Source organism: Argentina silus, assembly GCF_951799395.1.
Source record: "Argentina silus genome assembly, chromosome: 6".
Lineage (NCBI taxonomy): Eukaryota > Metazoa > Chordata > Actinopteri > Argentiniformes > Argentinidae > Argentina > Argentina silus.
In genome coordinates, this window is record NC_139660.1 from 1,156,239 (window position 1) to 1,178,853 (window position 22,615).

Below are 22,615 nucleotides of genomic sequence, written 5' to 3' on the forward strand. Positions count from 1 at the left end.
ATTGTAAGAAGTTGGTTGGTTCTTACTGTGGACTACACATGGGCTTTCACATGTTTATTATCAACACACAGAAATTAGTTTATTGTGTTTGAATTCAGAGTGGAAAGAATCGACCATGAACGGCAATTTGCTGTTAATCCCCGATCCTCGGGCCGTCGTGCGGTAGTTGGTACACGCCAGGGCTGGGTCACAGTTCCGCTTCCCCTCCGCCGCAGCCGAGCGGAATCATCCCGAGAACAGAACGACAGAAAAAGTTACATTCAAACTGTTGAAAACCTACATTTGTATTTCGAGTGCAGCCTGTTTGGGCACCGCACAACATAACGGATTTGGTTTTGCGGATGTAAAGACATTTTCAACGCGTCGAGGATCTTGCTGGAATCAGTGAAGTCGTTTCCAGTTGTGTGTTTCTGGTGAGTTGTGTTGCTGTGTGTCCCAGAACGTCGTCATTAGCTTCCAAAATACACACTTAACGACCCGGTTGATGAAGACTCCCGGGGTTGGAGCACCTAAATACCTTGCAAACTGTAGCCTGTTCGCCGAGGAGGACCCAGGCTGGCCACAGTTCGCTGGCCGTCCTCCGCTACTCGGCAGGCTGACTTGTTGGTGCCGGCCAGTAAGACGGCTAACTTTAGCCAGCGAGCTAAGAGAGAAATGTGAAATGTGAAATGTGACTGTCCGTGTCCTGCGGCTGTGTGCTGCTGATTCCTATCGGAGCTTCTTGGAATTAAGATGAAATCAACGCATCAGCAAATGCTTATTTTTAGCTCAGTTGCGCGACAGGCACTTTTTGATGTGTTCGATAGCGAGCAGCTCCCCACGGTGCTGTGCTCTTCCTCGCCATGAGAGTGTGGTCACATGCTCGTTTACAGAGCCCAGTGAAACACCATGTCTCCCCCCGTGTCTGCAGTCCTGGGGATGCCCTCTCCTCCAGTCTGCCTGGGCTGGTGCAGTCTATCAGATTAGTGCAGCATTAGTGCAGGAGAGGAAACAGGAGCCGCTACTATTGAGAAGCACCCTTTCACTGCATCACAATTCTCCACCATTTTCCCTGAAGTGCACACTTGTCCACTCCCCTACATAGATTTAAGAGCGTAGGATTGGTGTAAGTATTGGAACCATTCATAGGCTTTCAAATCTGTGTAGGAGGGGAGTGGACAAGTGGGACAAGTCTTCTTATTCCAGGAAAGGAGGATAGGAGTGGACATGGAGACAGTACCACTCTACTACTTGGATTGCTGCTGTTAACCTCTTAAGATGAAGGCCCTATTTGACCAATTTCCGCCTAAAAATAAAAATATGCTTTTATTGATCCCTGGGGGGGGTAAAAAGATGCTTTTATTGATCCCTGGGGGGGGGGGTAAAAAGATGCTTTTAATGATCCCTGGGGGGGGGGGGGGGGGTAAAAAGATGCTTTTATTGATCCCTGGGGGGCGTAAAAAGATGCTTTTATTGATCCCTGGGGGGGGTAAAAAGATGTTTTTATTGATCCCTGGGGGGTGTAAAAATATATTTTTATTTATCCCCCAAGGGGAAGTTAGCTCTTCTGCTTCTCCCTACTCTGGTGAAGCTGAGCTATTGAATCACATCAGCCAGCCTACCACATGTATCAGTGTCACATTCAACCACGCCCTCTCCAGCACTGTTCTTGGTTCCACCACATTGTGTGTGTGTTTAAAGGAAACATTGGACTATTTGACACCTTATAGTCAGATGGATCCTTACCATGAAAGTAGTCAGGCCAGGAGAAACTGTAATCTGTAGTTCAGATTTGTTTAAATATTAGAGATCTTCCTGCCTAGATGATGGTCTTCAGCTTTGAAATATTATCACTCAAACTGCACATGTTTTCAACCATGTTTCAACCATACAACACGTGAAATGGCTTTTGTAATGCACACATTGTCTATCCTATAAATTGTTGTGCCTCTCTGTTCTATTTGTATGCTTGTGTACTGTGTTCTGAATGACGGTGTGGCGGTGCTTTGATGTTGCTCTGCTGCTCCTTTTCTTAGTAGCAGCTTTGTTGCGATGCGTTTGTACACACTATGAATTACAGCTACAGATGACACCCTCATACAGGTTATGGAGGTTCAGGTTGTACACACTATGAATTACAGCTACAGATGACACCCTCACACAGGTTATGTAGGTTCAGGTTGCAGGTAGTGACCATCTACCATTTCTGTCTTTAAGAAATGATCCTATTTTGGTTTTGAAACAGGCTTTACACATCACATCAAATCATTTGTCATGTACATCTCATACAGCCATAATTGATATAGTCAAATGCTTTGGGATCAGTCAACAACAATCAACAATATAATATACTGTCTAATAAAACAGTGACAATAGTAGTGCATAAGGGTGTAGTGTCAGTAGCAGCAGTAATGACTAGTAATAACAATAGTAATACAGTGTCAGTAGCAGCAGTAGTGACTAGTAATAACAATAGTAATACAGTGTCAGTAGCAGCAGTAATGACTAGTAATAACAATAGTAATACAGTGTCAGTAGCAGCAGTAATGACTAGTAATAACAATAGTAATACAGTGTCAGTAGCAGCAGTAATGACTAGTAATAACAATAGTAATACAGTGTCAGTCCACTCATCAGGGGGGGAGTATTGTGCTCTATGTCATAGCATTGTGTTTGTGATGCTTTGTTCGTGTGTGTGTGTGTGTGTGTATGTGTGCGTGTGTGTGCGTGCGTGCGTGCGTGTGTGTGTGTGTGTGTGTGTGTGCTCTTGTTTATGTGTCTCGTACTCTGATCTATGTTGTCGTGTCTCTTCTTGTCTTTCAGACATCGCACGGTGCTCCGCCCACTTCTATTCTGATTCCCTGTGCACCTATACCTGTCTCCCTGCACCTATACCTGTCTCCCTGCACCTATACCTGTCTCCCTGCACATGCCGCAATTCTGTCTCGCACACGTTAGTGCTCTCTCTCCCTCTGTCTGTCTGTCTGTCTGTCTGTCTGTCTCTTTCTCTCATCCTTGTTCTCTCTATCCCCCGCTGTCCCTGTGACCCCCCCTCCCCTCCCCCCCCCCACCCCCCACCCCTCCCTGTCGTCATGTGTGACAACGGTGATCCCGAAGACAAGCCCCCCGCCCCCCCAGTCAGGATGAGCAGCACTATCTTCAGTACAGGCTCTAGCAAGGACCCGCTCTCAGCCAATCACAGCTCCAAGCCCCTGCCCTCGGTCCCAGAGGAGAGGAAACCCCGTAACAAGATCATCTCCATCTTCTCCGGAGCAGAGAAAGGTGAGAACGTCAGTGGAACCGGGAACCGGAAGCTGTTAGGACCTAGAATAGTCTATTTTGTTTGTTTAAATTTTAAACAGCTTCCGGTTCCCGGTTCCACTTTAAAAGGTACTTTTCATCCGTCCGCAATGCAGGTTGCATTGCGTTCAATGGCGGTCCATTCAATGAATTTCAGTCTGGTCCATTTTGGAAGGTTAGAGATGATTTTAGTCCATTGAATTTAATGATGGCCTTTCTTTTTTATTTTATTTTTTATTTTTTAGGTGGTCGAAAGAAAGATCGGGACAAAGAGCGACCAGAAATATCCCCCCCCTCCGATTTTGAACACACCATCCACGTTGGCTTCGATGCTGTGACGGGGGAGTTCACTGTGAGTGGCTGGAAACCCCCCTCAGCTCTTAAAGGGGAGGTTGAATCCACTTTCATGTGTATTTCTGGCCAATCCATAATGCTTACCGTCTTGAACGATCATCATTTCGCGTGCAGCTGCATCATCTGCGTGTCATACCGCGTTAAAATACGTCAGACAAGACTTTTTGCACTCTGACCTGCTCTCCTCTGACCTGTTCTACTCTGACCTGTTCTACTCTGACCTGTTCTACTCTGACCTGCTCTACTCTGACCTGCTCTACTCTGACCTGCTCTCCTCTGACCTGCTCTCCTCTGACCTGCTCTACTCTGACCTGTTCTATTCTGACCTGCTCTACTCTGACCCTGACCTGCTCTACTCTGACCTGCTCTACTCTACCAGTGATTCCCAGGGAGCAGCAGGTGCTAGCTCTAGTGCTGTTCAACAGAAGGACTGCGTGGGAGGGAGAGGGGAGAGGGGAGCCTTGTGAATGTGTCTACTATTGAGTAACAGATGTTTGTCCCCTCTCTCCTAGGGCATGCCGGAGCAATGGGCGCGGCTCCTCCAGACCTCCAACATCACCAAGTCGGAGCAGAAGAAGAACCCCCAGGCCGTCCTGGACGTGCTCAAGTTCTACGACTCCACCGGCAACGGCCGTCAGAAATACCTCAGCTTCTCCTCTTCTGGTGAGATTTACACCGTTGCTGTTCTTCGGCAAGTCGTGAATGTGTGAGAGTGATTTTTGATTGGTTGAGTGTGTTTGTGTGGTTGAGTGTGTTTGTGTGGTTGAGTGTCAGTTTTAAGTGTGATGTCCTGACTGTATATTTTATTGACCCTGAGGACTGTTGGGTATCTATTTGATGCAGACTTACATTTTGTCCTCTCTCTGTCTCTCTCTCTCTCTCTTTCTCTCGCTCTCTTCTATCGTTAGAAAAAGAGGGACCCCAGTCTGTAAGTACTGAACCTATTCCTAGTCAACACTGATTTCTGACCCCACTCATAGCAGCCAAACACATAAGTGAAGTAAAAAACAAAGAAAGAGAAGGAGAGACTAACTGGTCTTTGCTGTGAGACTAACTGGTCTTTGCTGTGCCGTAGCCTGTGAAAAAGGCCACAGAACCATCAACCAACATCAAGGACATTGATGATGACGATGACGAAGATGCACCCCCACCCATTGTGGCACCGCGTCCAGAGTACACTAAGAGTGTAAGTAACCTGCCGGAGGGGCTCACCTGCTTAACATTCCTTTCGCTCTGTGTGTCTGTGATAGCCTTTGTATTTATTTGTGTGTGTGTGTGTGTGTGTGTGTGTGTGTGTGTGTGTGTGTGTGTGTGTGTGTGTGTGTGTGTGTTAGGTATACACTCGCTCCGTCATTGACCCCATCCCTGTGCCAGCCACGTGTCAGGACGGAGACTCCGCCTCCAAGGGTGTCGACAGACAGAAGAAGAAGGGCAAGATGTCCGATGAGGAGATCATGGACAAACTGAGTAAAGCTCACAACCTCATTACCATCACTACCTCACTACCATCACAACCTCACTACCATCACAACCTCATTACCATCACTACCTCACTACCATCACTACCTCACTACCATCACTACCTCATTACCATCACTACCATCACTACCTCATTACCATCACTACCATCACTACCTCATTACCATCACAACCTCACTACCATCACTACCTCACTACCTCACTACCATCACTACCTCACTACCATCACAACCTCACTACCATCACAACCTCATTACCATCACTACCATCACAACCTCACTACCATCACTACCTCATTACCATCACTACCTCACTACCATCACTACCTCATTACCATCACTACCATCACTACCTCATTACCATCACTACCATCACAACCTCACTACCATCACTACCTCATTACCATCACTACCTCACTACCATCACAACCTCACTACCTCATTACCATCACTACCTCACTACCATCACTACCTCACTACCATCACTACCTCATTACCATCACTACCATCACTACCTCATTACCATCACTACCATCACTACCTCATTACCATCACAACCTCACTACCATCACTACCATCACAACCTCACTACCTCACTACCATCACAACCTCACTACCATCACAACCTCATTACCATCACTACCATCACAACCTCACTACCATCACTACCTCATTACCATCACTACCTCACTACCATCACTACCTCATTACCATCACTACCATCACTACCTCACTACCATCACAACCTCACTACCATCACTACCATCACAACCTCATTACCGTCACAACCTCACTACCATCACAACCTCACTACCTCATTACCATCATTACCATCACTACCTCACTTACAATACTGCAAAAAATGATGCGACTCCTAGTGGTTGTCAGAGGAACTCAGTGTTATTGTTGTGTCATCGCTCACAGGAACTATAGTCAGCATTGGAGACCCGAAAAAGAAGTACACACGATATGAGAAGATTGGACAGGGGTGAGTGTGTGTTAATGTGTGTGTGTGTGTACGGGTGTGTGTGTGTGTACGGGTGTGTGTACGGGTGTGTGTGTGTGTACGGGTGTGGATGTGTTCGGGTGTGCGTGTGTGTGAACATGGAATTAAAAACATTGTAAACATTGTCTCTATGTAACTGAGTTGAGATGGTAAACGCACTCCTTAAGTTTGAATTGCACGCTGAAGAATTGCTAGCTTTTCAATAGCGTAGCTGGTTTACATCGGGTATTTGATGTCGCAAGTTCGAGACTCGGTTGGAGCAACTTGAATTGCGGGACGACTGTTTCCAACAACTTGACGTCTGTTTCTTCCACACAGGGCGTCTGGGACGGTGTACACAGCCATTGATGTCGCCACGGGACAGGAGGTAAAGGGGGAGTAAGGGTTGAGCCTGACTGGGAAGGATGAATAGAGAGGAAGGGAAGGGAGGGAGTGGCCTGGGGTGGTCCAGTGGTCTCGCACCATTTTCTACAGTGCACACATATGCCCATGTCGGCATGGGTTCGAATCCAGTCCTTGCCCTGCTGACATACGCATACTCCTTACTTTCCTGTAAAAAATAAATACATAAAGGAGAGAGGAGAGGAGAGGAGAAGACAAGACAAGACAGGACAGGAGAGGACAGGAGAGGAGAGGAGAGGAGAGGAGAAGACAGGAGAGGAGAGAGATATTAGGATAATTTTTCCTTTCTCATGTTGCTCTTCACAGGTCGCCATTAAGCAGATCAACCTACAGAAGCAGCCGAAGAAGGAGCTGATCATCAATGAGATTCTGGTGATGAAGGAGTTGAAGAACCCCAACATCGTCAATTACGTAGACAGGTAATGATGGAACGTAGACAGGTAATGATGGAACGTAGACAAGTGTTTAAACTCCACCATAGTGACGAGATCCTGAAGTTGAAACTGTTGTGGAGAGAATTCCAGGACCACGGAGCTGAGTAGCTGTTTCTACCATGACCTGTTGTTATTGTTGTTGTATTATAAACATACTGTTCTTATGATGGTGATGAGGAGGCACATTTAAAACTAGAACATTAAAGGTGTGTGTGTGTGTGTGTGTGTGTGTGTGTGTGTGTGTGTGTGTGTGTGTGTGTGTGTGTGTGTGTGTGTGTGTGTGTGTCAGCTTCCTGGTGGGGGAGGAGCTGTACGTGGTGATGGAGTATCTGGCCGGCGGCTCTCTGACAGACGTGGTGACGGAAACGTGTATGGATGAGGCTCAGATCGCCGCCGTCTGCAGAGAGGTGACGCCCTCTCCTACACCTCCCTCTCCTACACCTCCCTCACCTACACCTCCCTCTCCTACACCTCCCTCACCTACACCTCCCTCTCCTACACCTCCTACACCTCCCTCTCCTACACCTCCCTCTCCTACACCTCCTACACCTCCCTCTCCTACACCTCCCTCACCTACACCTCCCTCTCCTACACCTCCCTCACCTACACCTCCCTCTCCTACACCTCCCTCTCCTACACCTCCCTCACCTACACCTCCCTCTCCTACACCTCCTATGCCAGTCAGTTGATGCTTTTATTCAAAGTGACGTACATTGCAGTCAGTGTTTATACATTCATCAGTATACGTCGTTCAGCAGTGGTCACCAAACTAAGCACATTCCTCACAGAGTCTTTATTCTATATGAGTCTGTGGTTTATCGCCTCCTCTGGATTGGTCGCGTTCATCGTGTACAGCCTTAAATGATGGAGTGAAATGGAATGTTGCTCCTCGATCGACAACCGTCAACAATATAATATAATATAGTATAATATAATATAGTATAGTATAATATAATATAATATAATATAGTATAATGTAATATAATATAATATAGTATAATATAATATAGTATAATAACTCGTTGACAGTAGTAGTGTCAGTAGCAGCAGTAATGACTGTAATAATAACAGTAGTAATACATTGTCAAGTGTAGTGCAAGGTGCTGTGTATGTAGCAGATGCGTATAGAACATTGAACTGACTGTGTGTTTTCTCTGGGTGGTCTGCAGTGTTTACAAGCCCTGGAGTTCCTGCATGCCAACCAGGTCATCCATCGAGACATCAAGAGTGACAACGTGTTGCTAGGGATGGACGGCTCTGTCAAGCTCAGTGAGTCCTCCCCCGTCCCTCCCCGTCCCCCCGTCCCCCGTCCCCCCCCTCCCTTATCTGCCCTGATGTGTTATTAAGGTCACTATGATGGTCACTAGGGATGGACGGCTCTGTCAAGCTCAGTGAGTCCTCCCCCGTCCCAAAGTTCTATGATTCTACTGCTCATGTTTATGATGGGCTTTCTTAGGATTCATACTTATCTTGGTAATGTCAAGTTCCTTTTTTAGATATGGATATTTTATAGAATGATATCCAACAACCTGGTCCTTATGTTTGTATTGTATTAGGGTTAGGGTTAGTATTGTATTGTATTAGGGTTAGGGTTAGTATTGTATTGTATTGTATTGTATTGTATTGGGTTAGTATTGTATTAGGGTTAGGGGTTAGGGTTAGTATTGTATTAGGGTTAGGGGTTAGGGGTTAGGGTTAGTATTGTATTGTATTGTATTGTATTGTATTGTATTGGGTTAGTATTGTATTAGGGTTAGGGGTTAGTATTGTATTGTATTTTCTGTTACCTTTCAGTCACTCACTCTAACATCTGGATTATCCCTGCCCCTCCTTACCCTGCTCCTCCCCTCACTCCCCTCCCCCTCCCCTCTTTGTAGCCGATTTTGGCTTCTGCGCCCAGATTACCCCGGAGCAGAGCAAACGCAGCACCATGGTGGGGACGCCATACTGGATGGCCCCGGAGGTCGTGACCCGGAAGGCGTACGGGCCCAAGGTTGACATCTGGTCGCTGGGCATCATGGCGATCGAGATGGTGGAGGGGGAGCCTCCGTACCTCAACGAGAACCCTCTCAGAGTAAGTGAACAGTGAACACTCCTTAGTCCTATAAGAGGCCATTTTTTGTTGGTTTTGTTGTAGTGTGTCCCATATACAGCCTGTCCCATATACAGCCTGTCCCACAGCCAGTCAAGACTAACAAGGAAAGTTGTGTCAGTTGTGTTCCCTGGACTCCCTGGAAAACAATCGTGTTGCTGAGTGGATTATCCTGGTTAAATAAATACAACAAAATGATTGTCACACTGTAGGCTTTATTAGGATGGCAGTTAAGGAAATGTGGCTATATATTTTGTTAATTGAAAAGCATATCTTATTATTAATAATCTGACTCCAAGTAGATTAACACTATATGCAAATAATTGTTTGTACTGATTTAGTTCACACAATGTAAATGATTGTCACACACAGCTGACCCCCGACGGCCTGTTCCAGCAGAGGGCAGTGTGAGGTTGGTTTAGCCAGCAGAGGGCAGTGTGAGGTTGGCTTGGCCAGCAGAGGGCAGTGTGAGGTTGGCTTAGCCAGCAGAGGGCAGTGTGAGGTTGGCTTAGCCAGCAGAGGGCAGTGTGAGGTTGGCTTGGCCAGCAGAGGGCAGTGTGAGGTTGGCTTGGCCAGCAGAGGGCAGTGTGAGGTTGGCTTGGCCAGCAGAGGGCAGTGTGAGGTTGGCTTAGCCAGCAGAGGGCAGTGTGAGGTTGGCTTAGCCAGCAGAGGGCAGTGTGAGGTTGGCTTTGCCAGCAGCTTTTATGAGGCTTCTTCTCACTGTTCTCTTCTTCTCCCCCTCTTCTCTCCGTCCTTCGCCCCTCTTCCAGGCGCTGTACCTGATCGCTACCAACGGAACCCCAGAGCTGCAGAACCCCGAGAAGCTGTCTCCCATCTTCAGAGACTTCCTCAACCGCAGCCTGGAGATGGACGTGGAGAAGAGGGGCGGGGCCAAAGAGCTTCTGCAGGTAACCCCCCCACCCCATCCAATCAACGGCTTCCTTTGTCAAATCAAATCAAATACAATTGTATTTGAAATGCTTTGGAATCTTGCTCCTTGATCAACAACAATCAATAATATATATATAGTATAATAAAACAGTGACAGTAGTAGTGCATCAGTAGTAATCCCTCCTAAAGACCTCTTCATCCATCCCCACTACTGCCCTGTATCCCTCCTAAAGACCTCTTCATCCCCACTACCCCCCTGTATCCCTCCTAAAGACCTCTTCATCCCCACTACCCCCCTGTATCCCTCCTAAAGACCTCTTCATCCCCACTACCCCCCTGTATCCCTCCTAAAGACCTCTTCATCCCCACTACCGCCCTGTATCCCTCCTAAAGACCTCTTCATCCCCACTACCCCCCTGTATCCCTCCTAAAGACCTCTTCATCCCCACTACCCCCCTGTATCCCTCCTAAAGACCTCTTCATCCCCACTACCCCCCTGTATCCCTCCTAAAGACCTCTTCATCCATCCCCACTACCGCCCTGTACAAGTTTCTCTACTGTAAATAAATAAATCCACCCTGTCAGTCAGTGTCACCTTGATTGGTTGCATGTTGCATTCCATGACTTCTGTCTCCTTGTCTCTCCCTCCTCTCGTGGTGTCTCCTCCTCCGTCGGTGGTGCAGCATCCCTTCCTGAAGCTGGCCAAGCCTCTCTCCAGTCTCACACCGCTCATCCTGGCTGCCAAGGAGGCAATGAAAGGCAACCGTTAACACCACAAACAAAACACACCTTCCTTCCCACGCTGTGCCAGATCTGTGCCAGGCGATTGGCCACGGGTGACACCTTCCCTCTCGTACTGCACCAGCCTGATAAGCCCCAGCAAACGTCACTGTGAAGAAGACCAAAAAGCATCCAGAACACAACCCCACCGCTGGCCACCGCTGGCCGTACCCTTGACCCCACCGCTGGCCGTACCCTTGACCCCACCGCTGGCCGTATGAACTCTGCCATTTTCACTCAAGGTGTCTGAAGACAAGTCAAATGAAAGTGCTTAGATTCAGAGCCAGGCTTACCTATTTTGTACACGCAAACTTTCTAGAGACAAGTTGGGGCTAGACTTGTATTTAACATGGAATGAAGATATCTATTTCCATTTTTTAAAAATAGAAAAGTAAAATCTACTGCCTTAAACATGTAAAATGATGCCTAATGTATTGATGATTGTGTCAAATGATGTTTCTTTTCACGTGATTTTTACCTTACTTTTCCTCTTGCAGCTTGTTAGTGTCCATCGGCATTCTGATACTTGAATTTCATATTTGTCCCAACTGTGATTATGTCATTGGCTTCTCATTTCATGAAAACTATCATTTACAACCAGTTCCACATTCAGTTCATGGACATTTCTAACTTTTCTCGTTTCAGGAAAGACATTTTGACATTTGCATGATTCTAGTGATTGTGGTGATCATGACATTTGAAGGTTGCCTGATTTGGCGAGCGACCCGTGTTTCCCCCTGTATAATTACATGAGCCTCTTGATAGCAGACCTGCACCTTATGGGCAAATTCAATGGTAGAATAACAGGGTTTATACTTGCTTGTGCCGACGTTCTTTATTCTTATTATAAAGGACGATTGTGCAAATCTGTACTTTTTGTGTAATTCAGGACTATAGCTAGACAAATGCGCTTTTCATGTGTATATTGTGTATTTTAAACTAGAAGAAAAACAGTGGATATATCAGGCCTGTAATGCTGTAGGCAAAGGCAATTTATATTTACTTTTTTTTCCTGGATAACTAACAACTTGACAATTGTCTGCAAATTCAAATAAAATGCAGCTGTTGTTTTCATCTTTACTGATGTTGTAATCATTATTTGTTAATTAGCTTAGTGGTTTTATGCATGTACTGTATGTATGCATGTTATGCATGTATTTGAATGGGGGGCTTTTGTTTGCAGTAACAAAGGAGTGGAAAGGAGTGGACGTCCAGTGAGAAGCAGCCATTTTCTGTATATCTCGACCAGTCATTGGTCTTCCTGGTTGGACATCATTCACCATCATTAATTAGGTCAGGTCATTTCAGTTGGTTTATACTATTATTTCTCAATCTCCTAAACTTTTCTCAAAGACCATTTAGAGTTAATGTATTATAGTTTGATTACGATGACGAGGCAGCATCAGTGCTACATTCCATCTTTAGACCTTAGTGAGTTTGATTACTTGGGTCGGATAAAAAAACAAAAAATAAAACGACATTAAATATAGTTATGTACGAGACGGTTAATCCGCCACATGCAAAGTTGTAGAATTTGAAGGTTTGAACAAAACAGCCGAGGCTCACCTGTTCATAGGCCCGAGACAGGCCTGGTCAGCTGTTACAGCTGGTTACTTGGTTCATGTGATTTCATAGTTAATACCATTAGCTTAGTACGAAAAGTCATTGTATCAAAGTTTGAAAATATTGCGTTTGAATGTTCTTTATTTTCCGTGGTGTGTGAACGGCGCTCAGGTGCACGGCTGTAACACGCTGGTGGGGGCCTGCCATCTTTGACTTGAAAAGTGGACTTCGATAGATCACTGGCAATAATATTAAACACAGCCATGACCAATACATACACGATACAAATGAGGTAGGCATGCCTAGTTCCATGCGTGAAGCTACCCTCGTCTCATACACAGGACGAACCGTTTGACCTGCAATTGGCTCCCACACAAAAGTAGCTTGTGTTTGTAGTGGTGCCCTGACGCGCTCCGTCTTAAACCTGCTGAACCCAACGCATCTGAACCTGTGCGTGCTATTCCGACCATCTCAGAAACTGTACGTCGTATTTAATTGGGATATCGTACTCTACACTTGTGTATTTATAGTACAGGATACAGTATGTACTACAGTATTATTGTCGTAGGTTTCGATTTACTGATATGTAAGCATTGGTGGTTCAGTGGTAGAATTCTCGCCTGCCACGCGGGAGGCCCGGGTTCGATTCCCGGCCAATGCATCAACACTTTTTGCTCTGGTTACTGCTTACCTCTTTGTGCTACATATTTAGCTAACAACTATATTTCGCTACTTGTGTATTGCTTTGCTTTAATTGGGTTCTGACTCAATAAATTAATTCTGAGGAAGGGTCTGTCCAGCAGCTGAAGGGGTAAGTTTGGGTAATGTAAATATTAAGGGCATCAAAGCAAACCCTGGCATCCCAACACAAATTAAAAAACGAAAAATACAATTTCCAGTATGCCAGTAGGTCAAGTTCGTTCAAATGACATGAATGTCCCAATGATTGGGAAAAAGGTGAATGCATGTCAGAGTATTCTTTAGATACAGACACACAAAACTATATTTCGCTACTTTTGTATTTCTTACCTTGAATTAGGTTCTGACTCAATTAATTAATTCCGAGGAAGGCTCTGTCCAGCAGCTGATGATTGAAATTGAGTCAGGGAAAAAAGTGACTTTGTCCGGCGGACTGAAGCACCACTGAAGCAGCGTGTGTCAGAAACAACTATTACGCCGTAGTGATTTAGCACTACTATAGCAAATACATGGAAAACGGTTTACGGCACTTGAGGTAAATAATGTAGAAGGTATTTGTGTAATTTTTATAGTATTGCGTTGAATAACAGGGTTCCTACAAAAAAATATAGCTCTCCCCGTCGGGGAATTGAACCCCGGTCTCCCGCGTGACAGGCGGGGATACTGACCACTATACTAACGAGGAGCTGTACACGTCGGTTGCCGGTAAACCTTAACACTATAGTCATGTACAACGAATCGTGTAATATATTTTGGGCCACTGGTTGGTGTTCCGACTTTCAGTACATCAAAGCGGAGAGCTGGCGGCGAAACCAGTCTGAAAGCACAGCAAGAAGAGTCAAAATCTCTATTACAACAACTTGTAGGAGTTGCCATAAATGTAAATGTAAACTTGTCCAGGACAAGAAAAACGTAGCTCTCTATATGGACAACGGTTTAGGGCACTTGAGCTAAATATTGTAGAATGTATTTGCTATATTGTTTCGTTGAGTAACAAGGTTCCTAATCATAGACAAAAAATGTTGAACTCTCCCCGTCGGGGAATTGACAAGTCTCCCGTGCTCTTAACGTTTCCTTGGAGATGACACTTCAGATGACTGTCGCTCTCGGCTTGCTGAAGTACTGAAAGTCGGAACAGCGCCACAAAAACAACCAGTGGCCATATATTGCACTATAATGCTACGGTTTACCATAGATAATGAATGGGAAAAGTTAAGGGAGCTTCGTGAATCGAGACCGGGCAGAAACAATGTTTTTCCCTTTCAGCCTTAGCGTTTCACACCGCTCCTATAGGATATTGAATTTCCTTCAAAATCCTTGATTCCTTGCGCCCTCTATCCTCGCCTCCTTCTCAAAACTCATTGGAGCAGAATCTGAAGTTCGTCCAACTGCCTTCTCCTCCAATGCATTCTGAGAAAGGGACGAGGAGAGAGGATGCAAGGAATCAATGAAAGATGTATAAATGTTGGATCATAGTCTCCTACACTGGCGGCAATGTTTGTAAACACAAATATGGGCATGTCGTTTCCGTAGTGTAGTGGTTATCACGTTCGCCTAACACGCGAAAGGTCCCCGGTTCGAGACCGGGCGGAAACAAATGTTTTCCCTTTCATCACTGTGGCCAGACCCGAAAAGTGTGTTCATCGATCCCTGGTGAGGGAGGAGCTGCTTTTTTCTATTTGAGTCTAAATTATTAATTTTTTCGTACAATAATGTTACGGTTACAGAGATAAACCACCGCGGTAGTTGAATGATGGGAGTTGTTCTGATGAGTAAGAGTTGTTCTTTGACAAGAAAAACGTTCCTCTCCCCGTCGGGGAATTGAACCCCGGTCTCCCGCGTGACAGGCGGGGATACTGACCACTATACTAACGAGGACATACTGCACCCCTTGAATTCTTTTATCTGCACATACAGGAAATTGATTTGGTGAGGTTGGTGCATCGACATAAAAAACAAATAGCAAATACTGACAAGAAATTTACAAAATAGCAAAATATTAACAAATTTACAAAAAAGAGCAGCAGAACAATACATCTTGTAGGCTGTGTGAGACTAAGTGGCAATGAGGCTAGAGGCTGTGAAATGGTTGTGGGGCATGTACACTATAAATTAGAATAATAATTATAAATTACACCATCAGTGCATTGTGTGTGTGACAGGGGAGTCCCGGAGTCAGTGAGAGGCAGGGAGCTTGTTTGTGGGCCCTACTGCCATGGGGAAGAAACTGTTCAGGTGGCGCGAGGTTTTAGTTTTGATTGACCGGAACCTTTTGCCGGATGGAAGTCTCTGGAAGAGGTTGTGACCAGGATAGGAAGGAATAGTCTTAAACTCCCTTAACTTTTCCCATTCAATCTCTATTTTTTACTGATATGTAAGCATTGGTGGTTCAGTGGTAGAATTCTCGCCTGCCACGCGGGAGGCCCGGGTTCGATTCCCGGCCAATGCATCAACACTTTTTGCTCTGGTTACTGCTTACCTCTTTGTGCTACATATTTAGCTAACAACTATATTTCGCTACTTGTGTATTGCTTTGCTTTAATTGGGTTCTGACTCAATAAATTAATTCTGAGGAAGGGTCTGTCCAGCAGCTGAAGGGGTAAGTTTGGGTAATGTAAATATTAAGGGCATCAAAGCAAACCCTGGCATCCCAACACAAATTAAAAAACGAAAAATACAATTTCCAGTATGCCAGTAGGTCAAGTTCGTTCAAATGACATGAATGTCCCAATGATTGGGAAAAAGGTGAATGCATGTCAGAGTATTCTTTAGATACAGACACACAAAAGTTTCCTCTCCCCGTCGGGGAATTGAACCCCGGTCTCCCGCGTGACAGGCGGGGATACTTACCACTATACTAACGAGGAGGTGGTATGTGTGAGGGGACTGGGTTCGATTCCCGGCCAATGCACGAACACTTTTCGCCCCAGTCCGTTGCTCACCTGTTGCTTCCATGACGCTACATATTTAGCGATGTGTTTAATCTATGCCACAAAGAATTAAGGCAGTTATGAAGGCAAAAGGGGGTCCAACCCCGTACTAGCAAGGTGAGTGTATATATTATATATATTTTTCTACTACTGGTTGGCTTGCATTAGGTTCTGACTCAGTCCACTCATGTTACGGCTATGGAGAGAAACCACCGCGGAACTCGAATGTTGATTAAAAAAGAACGAAATTGTTTCCGCCGGTTTCAAACCGCAGACCTTTCGCATGTGACCAGCAGTACGGGCCCTTTCATCTTTGCGGCGTTACCCTGCAACGATTTCTCCCTCAGCGTCAAAGGACCCCGAACATGACGTCCAAACACAAGCTCGTTCAAACTGAAACCGAGAGACTCCAAGAAACCACCGCGGTACTTGAACAGTGAGAGGAAAAAGTTGATGTTTCCACCCGGGGACCTTTCGCGTGTGAGGCGAACGTGATTACCACTACACTACAGAAACCAAGCTTTCAAACACTGCCGCCAGAGTCGGAGACGACAGCCCAATATCTGTGCGTCTTTCATTGTTTCCTTGCTTCCTCTCTCCTCGGCCCTTTCTCATGCATTGGAGAAGGCACTAAGAGGAACTTCAGACTCTGCTCCAAAACTTTGGCTTAAACTCCCTTAACTTTTCCCGTTCATTCTCTATTTTTTAAGGCTATGTAAGCATTGGTGGTTCAGTGGTAGAATTCTCGCCTGCCACGCGGTTCAAATCCCGGCCAATGCATGAACACTTTTCGGAGAGAAAACACCACGGTACTTGAATAGTAAGAGGAAAAGCTTAGTGTTTCCGCCCGGTTTCGAACCGGGGACCTTTCGCGTGTGAGGCGAACGTGATAACCACTACACTACGGAAACCATATGAGCATGTGCATTGATGTCACTGAGCCAGCGGCTTCAATGACTCCTTGATTCCTCTCTCCTTTATCGAAACGCATTGGAGGAGAAGGCACTAGTAGGAACGTCAGACTCTGCTCCAACGAGTTTTGAGAAGGAGGCGAGGATAGAGGATGTGAAGAATCAAGGACATTGAAGGAAATACTTCTGAGACGTGTCCGAAAACAATTGTTTCCGCCCGGTCTCGAACCGGGGACCTTTCGCGTGTTAGGCGAACGTGATAACCACTACACTACGGAAACCCTTACTGCTCCTTACTGAAATACTCTCCTCGTTATTTCCTCCTGATGATATCCAGACCGCCTTTTGCCTCAGCCTCTGTTCGTGATCTCTTAGATCATTTCAATTCTAAAATGATGAATGTTATTGATGTCATTGCACCTGTTAGTGTGAAATCAACTTCTGGTAAGCAAAAAGCAACATGGAGAAACATGCATCTGTAAAAATCCCCCAAAAAGAGTGCCGGAAAGCTGAGCGTAAAGAATTTGACTCCCTGCACTCGTGTATGAGACGTAACAATGAACCTGAAACTTGAAATTTGTTCTGTTGAGAAAGAGAATTCCCACTCCTAGACAAGAAAAGGTAGCTCTCCCTGTCAGGGAATTGAACCCTTACACAAAAGTTTGTCTTAAACTCCCTTAACTTTTCCCATTCAATCTCTATTTTTTACTGATATGTAAGCATTGGTGGTTCAGTGGTAGAATTCTCGCCTGCCACGCGGGAGGCCCGGGTTCGATTCCCGGCCAATGCATCAACACTTTTTGCTCTGGTTACTGCTTACCTCTTTGTGCTACATATTTAGCTAACAACTATATTTCGCTACTTGTGTATTGCTTTGCTTTAATTGGGTTCTGACTCAATAAATTAATTCTGAGGAAGGGTCTGTCCAGCAGCTGAAGGGGTAAGTTTGGGTAATGTAAATATTAAGGGCATCAAAGCAAACCCTGGCATCCCAACACAAATTAAAAAACGAAAAATACAATTTCCAGTATGCCAGTAGGTCAAGTTCGTTCAAATGACATGAATGTCCCAATGATTGGGAAAAAGGTGAATGCATGTCAGAGTATTCTTTAGATACAGACACACAAAAGTTTCCTCTCCCCGTCGGGGAATTGAACCCCGGTCTCCCGCGTGACAGGCGGGGATACTTACCACTATACTAACGAGGAGGTGGTATGTGTGAGGGGACTGGGTTCGATTCCCGGCCAATGCACGAACACTTTTCGCCCCAGTCCGTTGCTCACCTGTTGCTTCCATGACGCAACATATTTAGCGATGTGTTTAATCTATGCCACAAAGAATTAAGGCAGTTATGAAGGCAAAAGGGGGTCCAACCCCGTACTAGCAAGGTGAGTGTATATATTATATATATTTTTCTACTACTGGTTGGCTTGCATTAGGTTCTGACTCAGTCCACTCATGTTACGGCTATGGAGAGAAACCACCGCGGAACTCGAATGTTGATTAAAAAAGAACGAAATTGTTTCCGCCGGTTTCAAACCGCAGACCTTTCGCATGTGACCAGCAGTACGGGCCCTTTCATCTTTGCGGCGTTACCCTGCAACGATTTCTCCCTCAGCGTCAAAGGACCCCGAACATGACGTCCAAACACAAGCTCGTTCAAACTGAAACCGAGAGACTCCAAGAAACCACCGCGGTACTTGAACAGTGAGAGGAAAAAGTTGATGTTTCCACCCGGGGACCTTTCGCGTGTGAGGCGAACGTGATTACCACTACACTACAGAAACCAAGCTTTCAAACACTGCCGCCAGAGTCGGAGACGACAGCCCAATATCTGTGCGTCTTTCATTGTTTCCTTGCTTCCTCTCTCCTCGGCCCTTTCTCATGCATTGGAGAAGGCACTAAGAGGAACTTCAGACTCTGCTCCAAAACTTTGGCTTAAACTCCCTTAACTTTTCCCGTTCATTCTCTATTTTTTAAGGCTATGTAAGCATTGGTGGTTCAGTGGTAGAATTCTCGCCTGCCACGCGGTTCAATTCCCGGCCAATGCATGAACACTTTTTGCTCTGGTCACTGCTTACCTCTTTGTGGTACTTTTGCTACTTGTGTATTGCTTTGCTTGAATTGGGTTCTGACTCAATAAATTTATTCTGAAGAAGAGTCTGTCCAGCAGCTGAAGGGGTAAGTTTGGGTAATGTAAATATTAAAGGGCATCAAAGCAAGCCCTGCCAGCCCAACACACATTAAAAATGAAAAATACAATTTCCAGTAAGCCAGTAGGTCAAGTTCGTTCAAATGACATGAATGTCCCAATGATTGAGGGTTGAAACTGACTCAGGGAAAAAGATGACTCAGCCCCTCTTCCTCCCCATGTTTCCAACAATAGCTAGCTATGTGTACTGAACTCAATATTCAGTTTTCATTTGAATAAATCCTCTCAGTACACTCATGTTACTCATGTCAGGACAACGATGTTGGGGCTTCGGAGAGAAAACACCACGGTACTTGAATAGTAAGAGGAAAAGCTTAGTGTTTCCGCCCGGTTTCGAACCGGGGACCTTTCGCGTGTGAGGCGAACGTGATAACCACTACACTACGGAAACCATATGAGCATGTGCATTGATGTCACTGAGCCAGCGGCTTCAATGACTCCTTGATTCCTCTCTCCTTTATCGAAACGCATTGGAGGAGAAGGCACTAGTAGGAACGTCAGACTCTGCTCCAACGAGTTTTGAGAAGGAGGCGAGGATAGAGATGTGAAGAATCAAGGACATTGAAGGAAATACTTCTGAGACGTGTCCGAAAACAATTGTTTCCGCCCGGTCTCGAACCGGGGACCTTTCGCGTGTTAGGCGAACGTGATAACCACTACACTACGGAAACCCTTACTGCTCCTTACTGAAATACTCTCCTCGTTATTTCCTCCTGATGATATCCAGACCGCCTTTTGCCTCAGCCTCTGTTCGTGATCTCTTAGATCATTTCAATTCTAAAATGATGAATGTTATTGATGTCATTGCACCTGTTAGTGTGAAATCAACTTCTGGTAAGCAAAAAGCAACATGGAGAAACATGCATCTGTAAAAATCCCCAAAAAAGAGTGCCGGAAAGCTGAGCGTAAAGAATTTGACTCCCTGCACTCGTGTATGAGACGTAACAATGAACCTGAAACTTGAAATTTGTTCTGTTGAGAAAGAGAATTCCCACTCCTAGACAAGAAAAGGTTCGCTCTCCCCGTCGGGGAATTGAACCCCGGTCTCCCGCGTGACAGGCGGGGATACTGACCACTATACTAACGAGGAGGTGGTATGTGTGAGGGGACTGGGTTCGAGTCCCGGCCAATGCACGTGCTTCCATGATGCTGCATATTTAGCTAACTATATACACTCACCGGCCACTTCATTAGGTACACCTGTTCAACTGCTTGTTAACGCAAATATCTAATCAGCCAATCACATGGCAGCAACTCAATGCATTTAGGCATGTAGACATGGTCAAGACGACCTGCTGAAGTTCAAACGGAGCATCAGAATGGGGAAGAAAGGTGATTTAAGTAACTTTGAACGTGGCATAGTTGTTGGTGCCAGACGGGCTGGTCTGAATATTTCTGAAACTGCTGATCTACTGGGATTTTCACGCATACCCATCTCTAGGGTTTACAGAGAATGGTCCGAAAAAGAGAAAATATCCAGTGATCGGCAGTTCTCTGGGCAAAAATGCCTTGTTGATGCCAGAGGAGAATGGCCAGACTGGTTCTCGATGATAGAAAGGCAACAGTAACTCAAATAACCTCTCATGACAACCAAGGTATGCAGAAGACCATCTCTGAACGCACAAAACATCGAACCTTGAAGCAGATGGGCTACAGCAGCAGAAGACCACACCGGGTGCCACTCCTGTCAGCCAACAAATCTGCAGCAACTGCGTGATGCTATCATGTCAATATGGACCAAAATCTCTGAGGAATGTTTCCAGCACCTTATTGAATCTATGCCACAAAGAATTAAGGCAGTTCTGAAGGCAAAAGGGGGTCCAACCCGGTACAAGCAAGGTGAGTGTATATATTATATATATATTTCTACTACTGGTTTGCTTGCATTAGGTTCTGACTCAGTCCACTCATGTTACGGCTATGGAGAGAAACCACTGCGGAACTCGAACGGTGAGAAAAAAATAAAATAATTGTTTCCGCCCGGTTTCGAACCGGGGACCTTTCGCGTGTGAGGCGAACGTGATAACCACTACACTACGGAAACCACATGCCCAACGGTGAGGAGGTGGTGTAGCCGGGAGGCCTGGGTTCGATTCCAAGTCAATGTATGAACACTTTTTGCCTCAGTCCTTTGCTCACGTGGTGCTTCCATGATGCTATATATTTAGCTAACTATATATTTTATCACTGCTGTGGGAACAAAGTTCCCACTCCTAGACAATAAAAAAGGTAGCTCTCCCTGTCAGGGAATTGAACCCTTACACAAAAGTTTGTCTTAAACTCCCTTAACTTTTCCCATTCAATCTCTATTTTTTACTGATATGTAAGCATTGGTGGTTCAGTGGTAGAATTCTCGCCTGCCACGCGGGAGGCCCGGGTTCGATTCCCGGCCAATGCATCAACACTTTTTGCTCTGGTTACTGCTTACCTCTTTGTGCTACATATTTAGCTAACAACTATATTTCGCTACTTGTGTATTGCTTTGCTTGAATTGGGTTCTGACTCAATAAATTAATTCTGAGGAAGGGTCTGTCCAGAAGGGGTAAGTTTGGGTAATGTAAATATTAAGGGCATCAAAGCAAACCCTGGCAAAGCAAAACTATATTTTTGTCTACTACAAATATATGGACAACGGTTTAGGGCACTTGAGCTAAATATTGTAGAATGTATTTGCTATATTGTTTCGTTGAGTAACAAGGTTCCTAATCATAGACAAAAAATGTTGAACTCTCCCCGTCGGGGAATTGACAAGTCTCCCGTGCTCTTAACGTTTCCTTGGAGATGACACTTCAGATGACTGTCGCTCTCGGCTTGCTGAAGTACTGAAAGTCGGAACAGCGCCACAAAAACAACCAGTGGCCATATATTGCACTATAATGCTACGGTTTACCATAGATAATGAATGGGAAAAGTTAAGGGAGCTTCGTGAATCGAGACCGGGCAGAAACAATGTTTTTCCCTTTCAGCCTTAGCGTTTCACACCGCTCCTATAGGATATTGAATTTCCTTCAAAATCCTTGATTCCTTGCGCCCTCTATCCTCGCCTCCTTCTCAAAACTCATTGGAGCAGAATCTAAAGTTCGTCCAACTGCCTTCTCCTCCAATGCATTCTGAGAAAGGGACGAGGAGAGAGGATGCAAGGAATCAATGAAAGATGTATAAATGTTGGATCATAGTCTCCTACACTGGCGGCAATATTTGTAAACACAAATATGGTCATGTCGTTTCCGTAGTGTAGTGGTTATCACGTTCGCCTAACACGCGAAAGGTCCCCGGTTCGAGACCGTGCGGAAACAAATGTTTTCCCTTTCATCACTGTGGCCAGACCCGAAAAGTGTGTTCATCGATCCCTGGTGAGGGAGGAGCTGCTTTTTTCTATTTGAGTCTAAATTATTAATTTTTTCGTACAATAATGTTACGGTTACAGAGATAAACCACCGAGGTAGTTGAATGATGGGAACAATGTAGATGTTGTTCTGATGAGTAAGAGTTGTTCTTTGACAAGAAAAACGTTCCTCTCCCCGTCGGGGAATTGAACCCCGGTCTCCCGCGTGACAGGCGGGGATACTTACCACTATACTAAC

General features: G+C 45.4%; 1 protein-coding gene across 2 annotated transcripts; it reads left to right on the forward strand.

Annotated features, from left to right (window-relative positions):
* Window positions 1–37: 37 nt before the first annotated feature.
* Window positions 38–11,796, forward strand: pak2b (p21 protein (Cdc42/Rac)-activated kinase 2b). Of its 2 annotated transcripts, none has more exons than XM_083671898.1 (15): window positions 38–413; window positions 2,803–3,261; window positions 3,525–3,631; window positions 4,146–4,296; window positions 4,542–4,561; window positions 4,709–4,819; window positions 4,968–5,100; window positions 6,036–6,099; window positions 6,436–6,484; window positions 6,826–6,938; window positions 7,243–7,360; window positions 8,123–8,222; window positions 8,831–9,027; window positions 9,816–9,953; window positions 10,620–11,796. In XM_083671898.1, the coding sequence occupies exons 2-15, from the start codon at window positions 3,072–3,074 to the stop codon at window positions 10,704–10,706; spliced, it is 1,578 nt and encodes a 525-aa protein (XP_083528024.1). In that variant the 5' UTR covers window positions 38–413; window positions 2,803–3,071; the 3' UTR covers window positions 10,707–11,796. The 2 variants fall into 2 exon arrangements, with proteins under 2 accessions (XP_083528024.1, XP_083528025.1); XM_083671899.1 differs by having other exon boundaries at window positions 39–413; window positions 3,097–3,261.
* The last annotated feature ends 10,819 nt before the right edge of the window (window positions 11,797–22,615 follow it).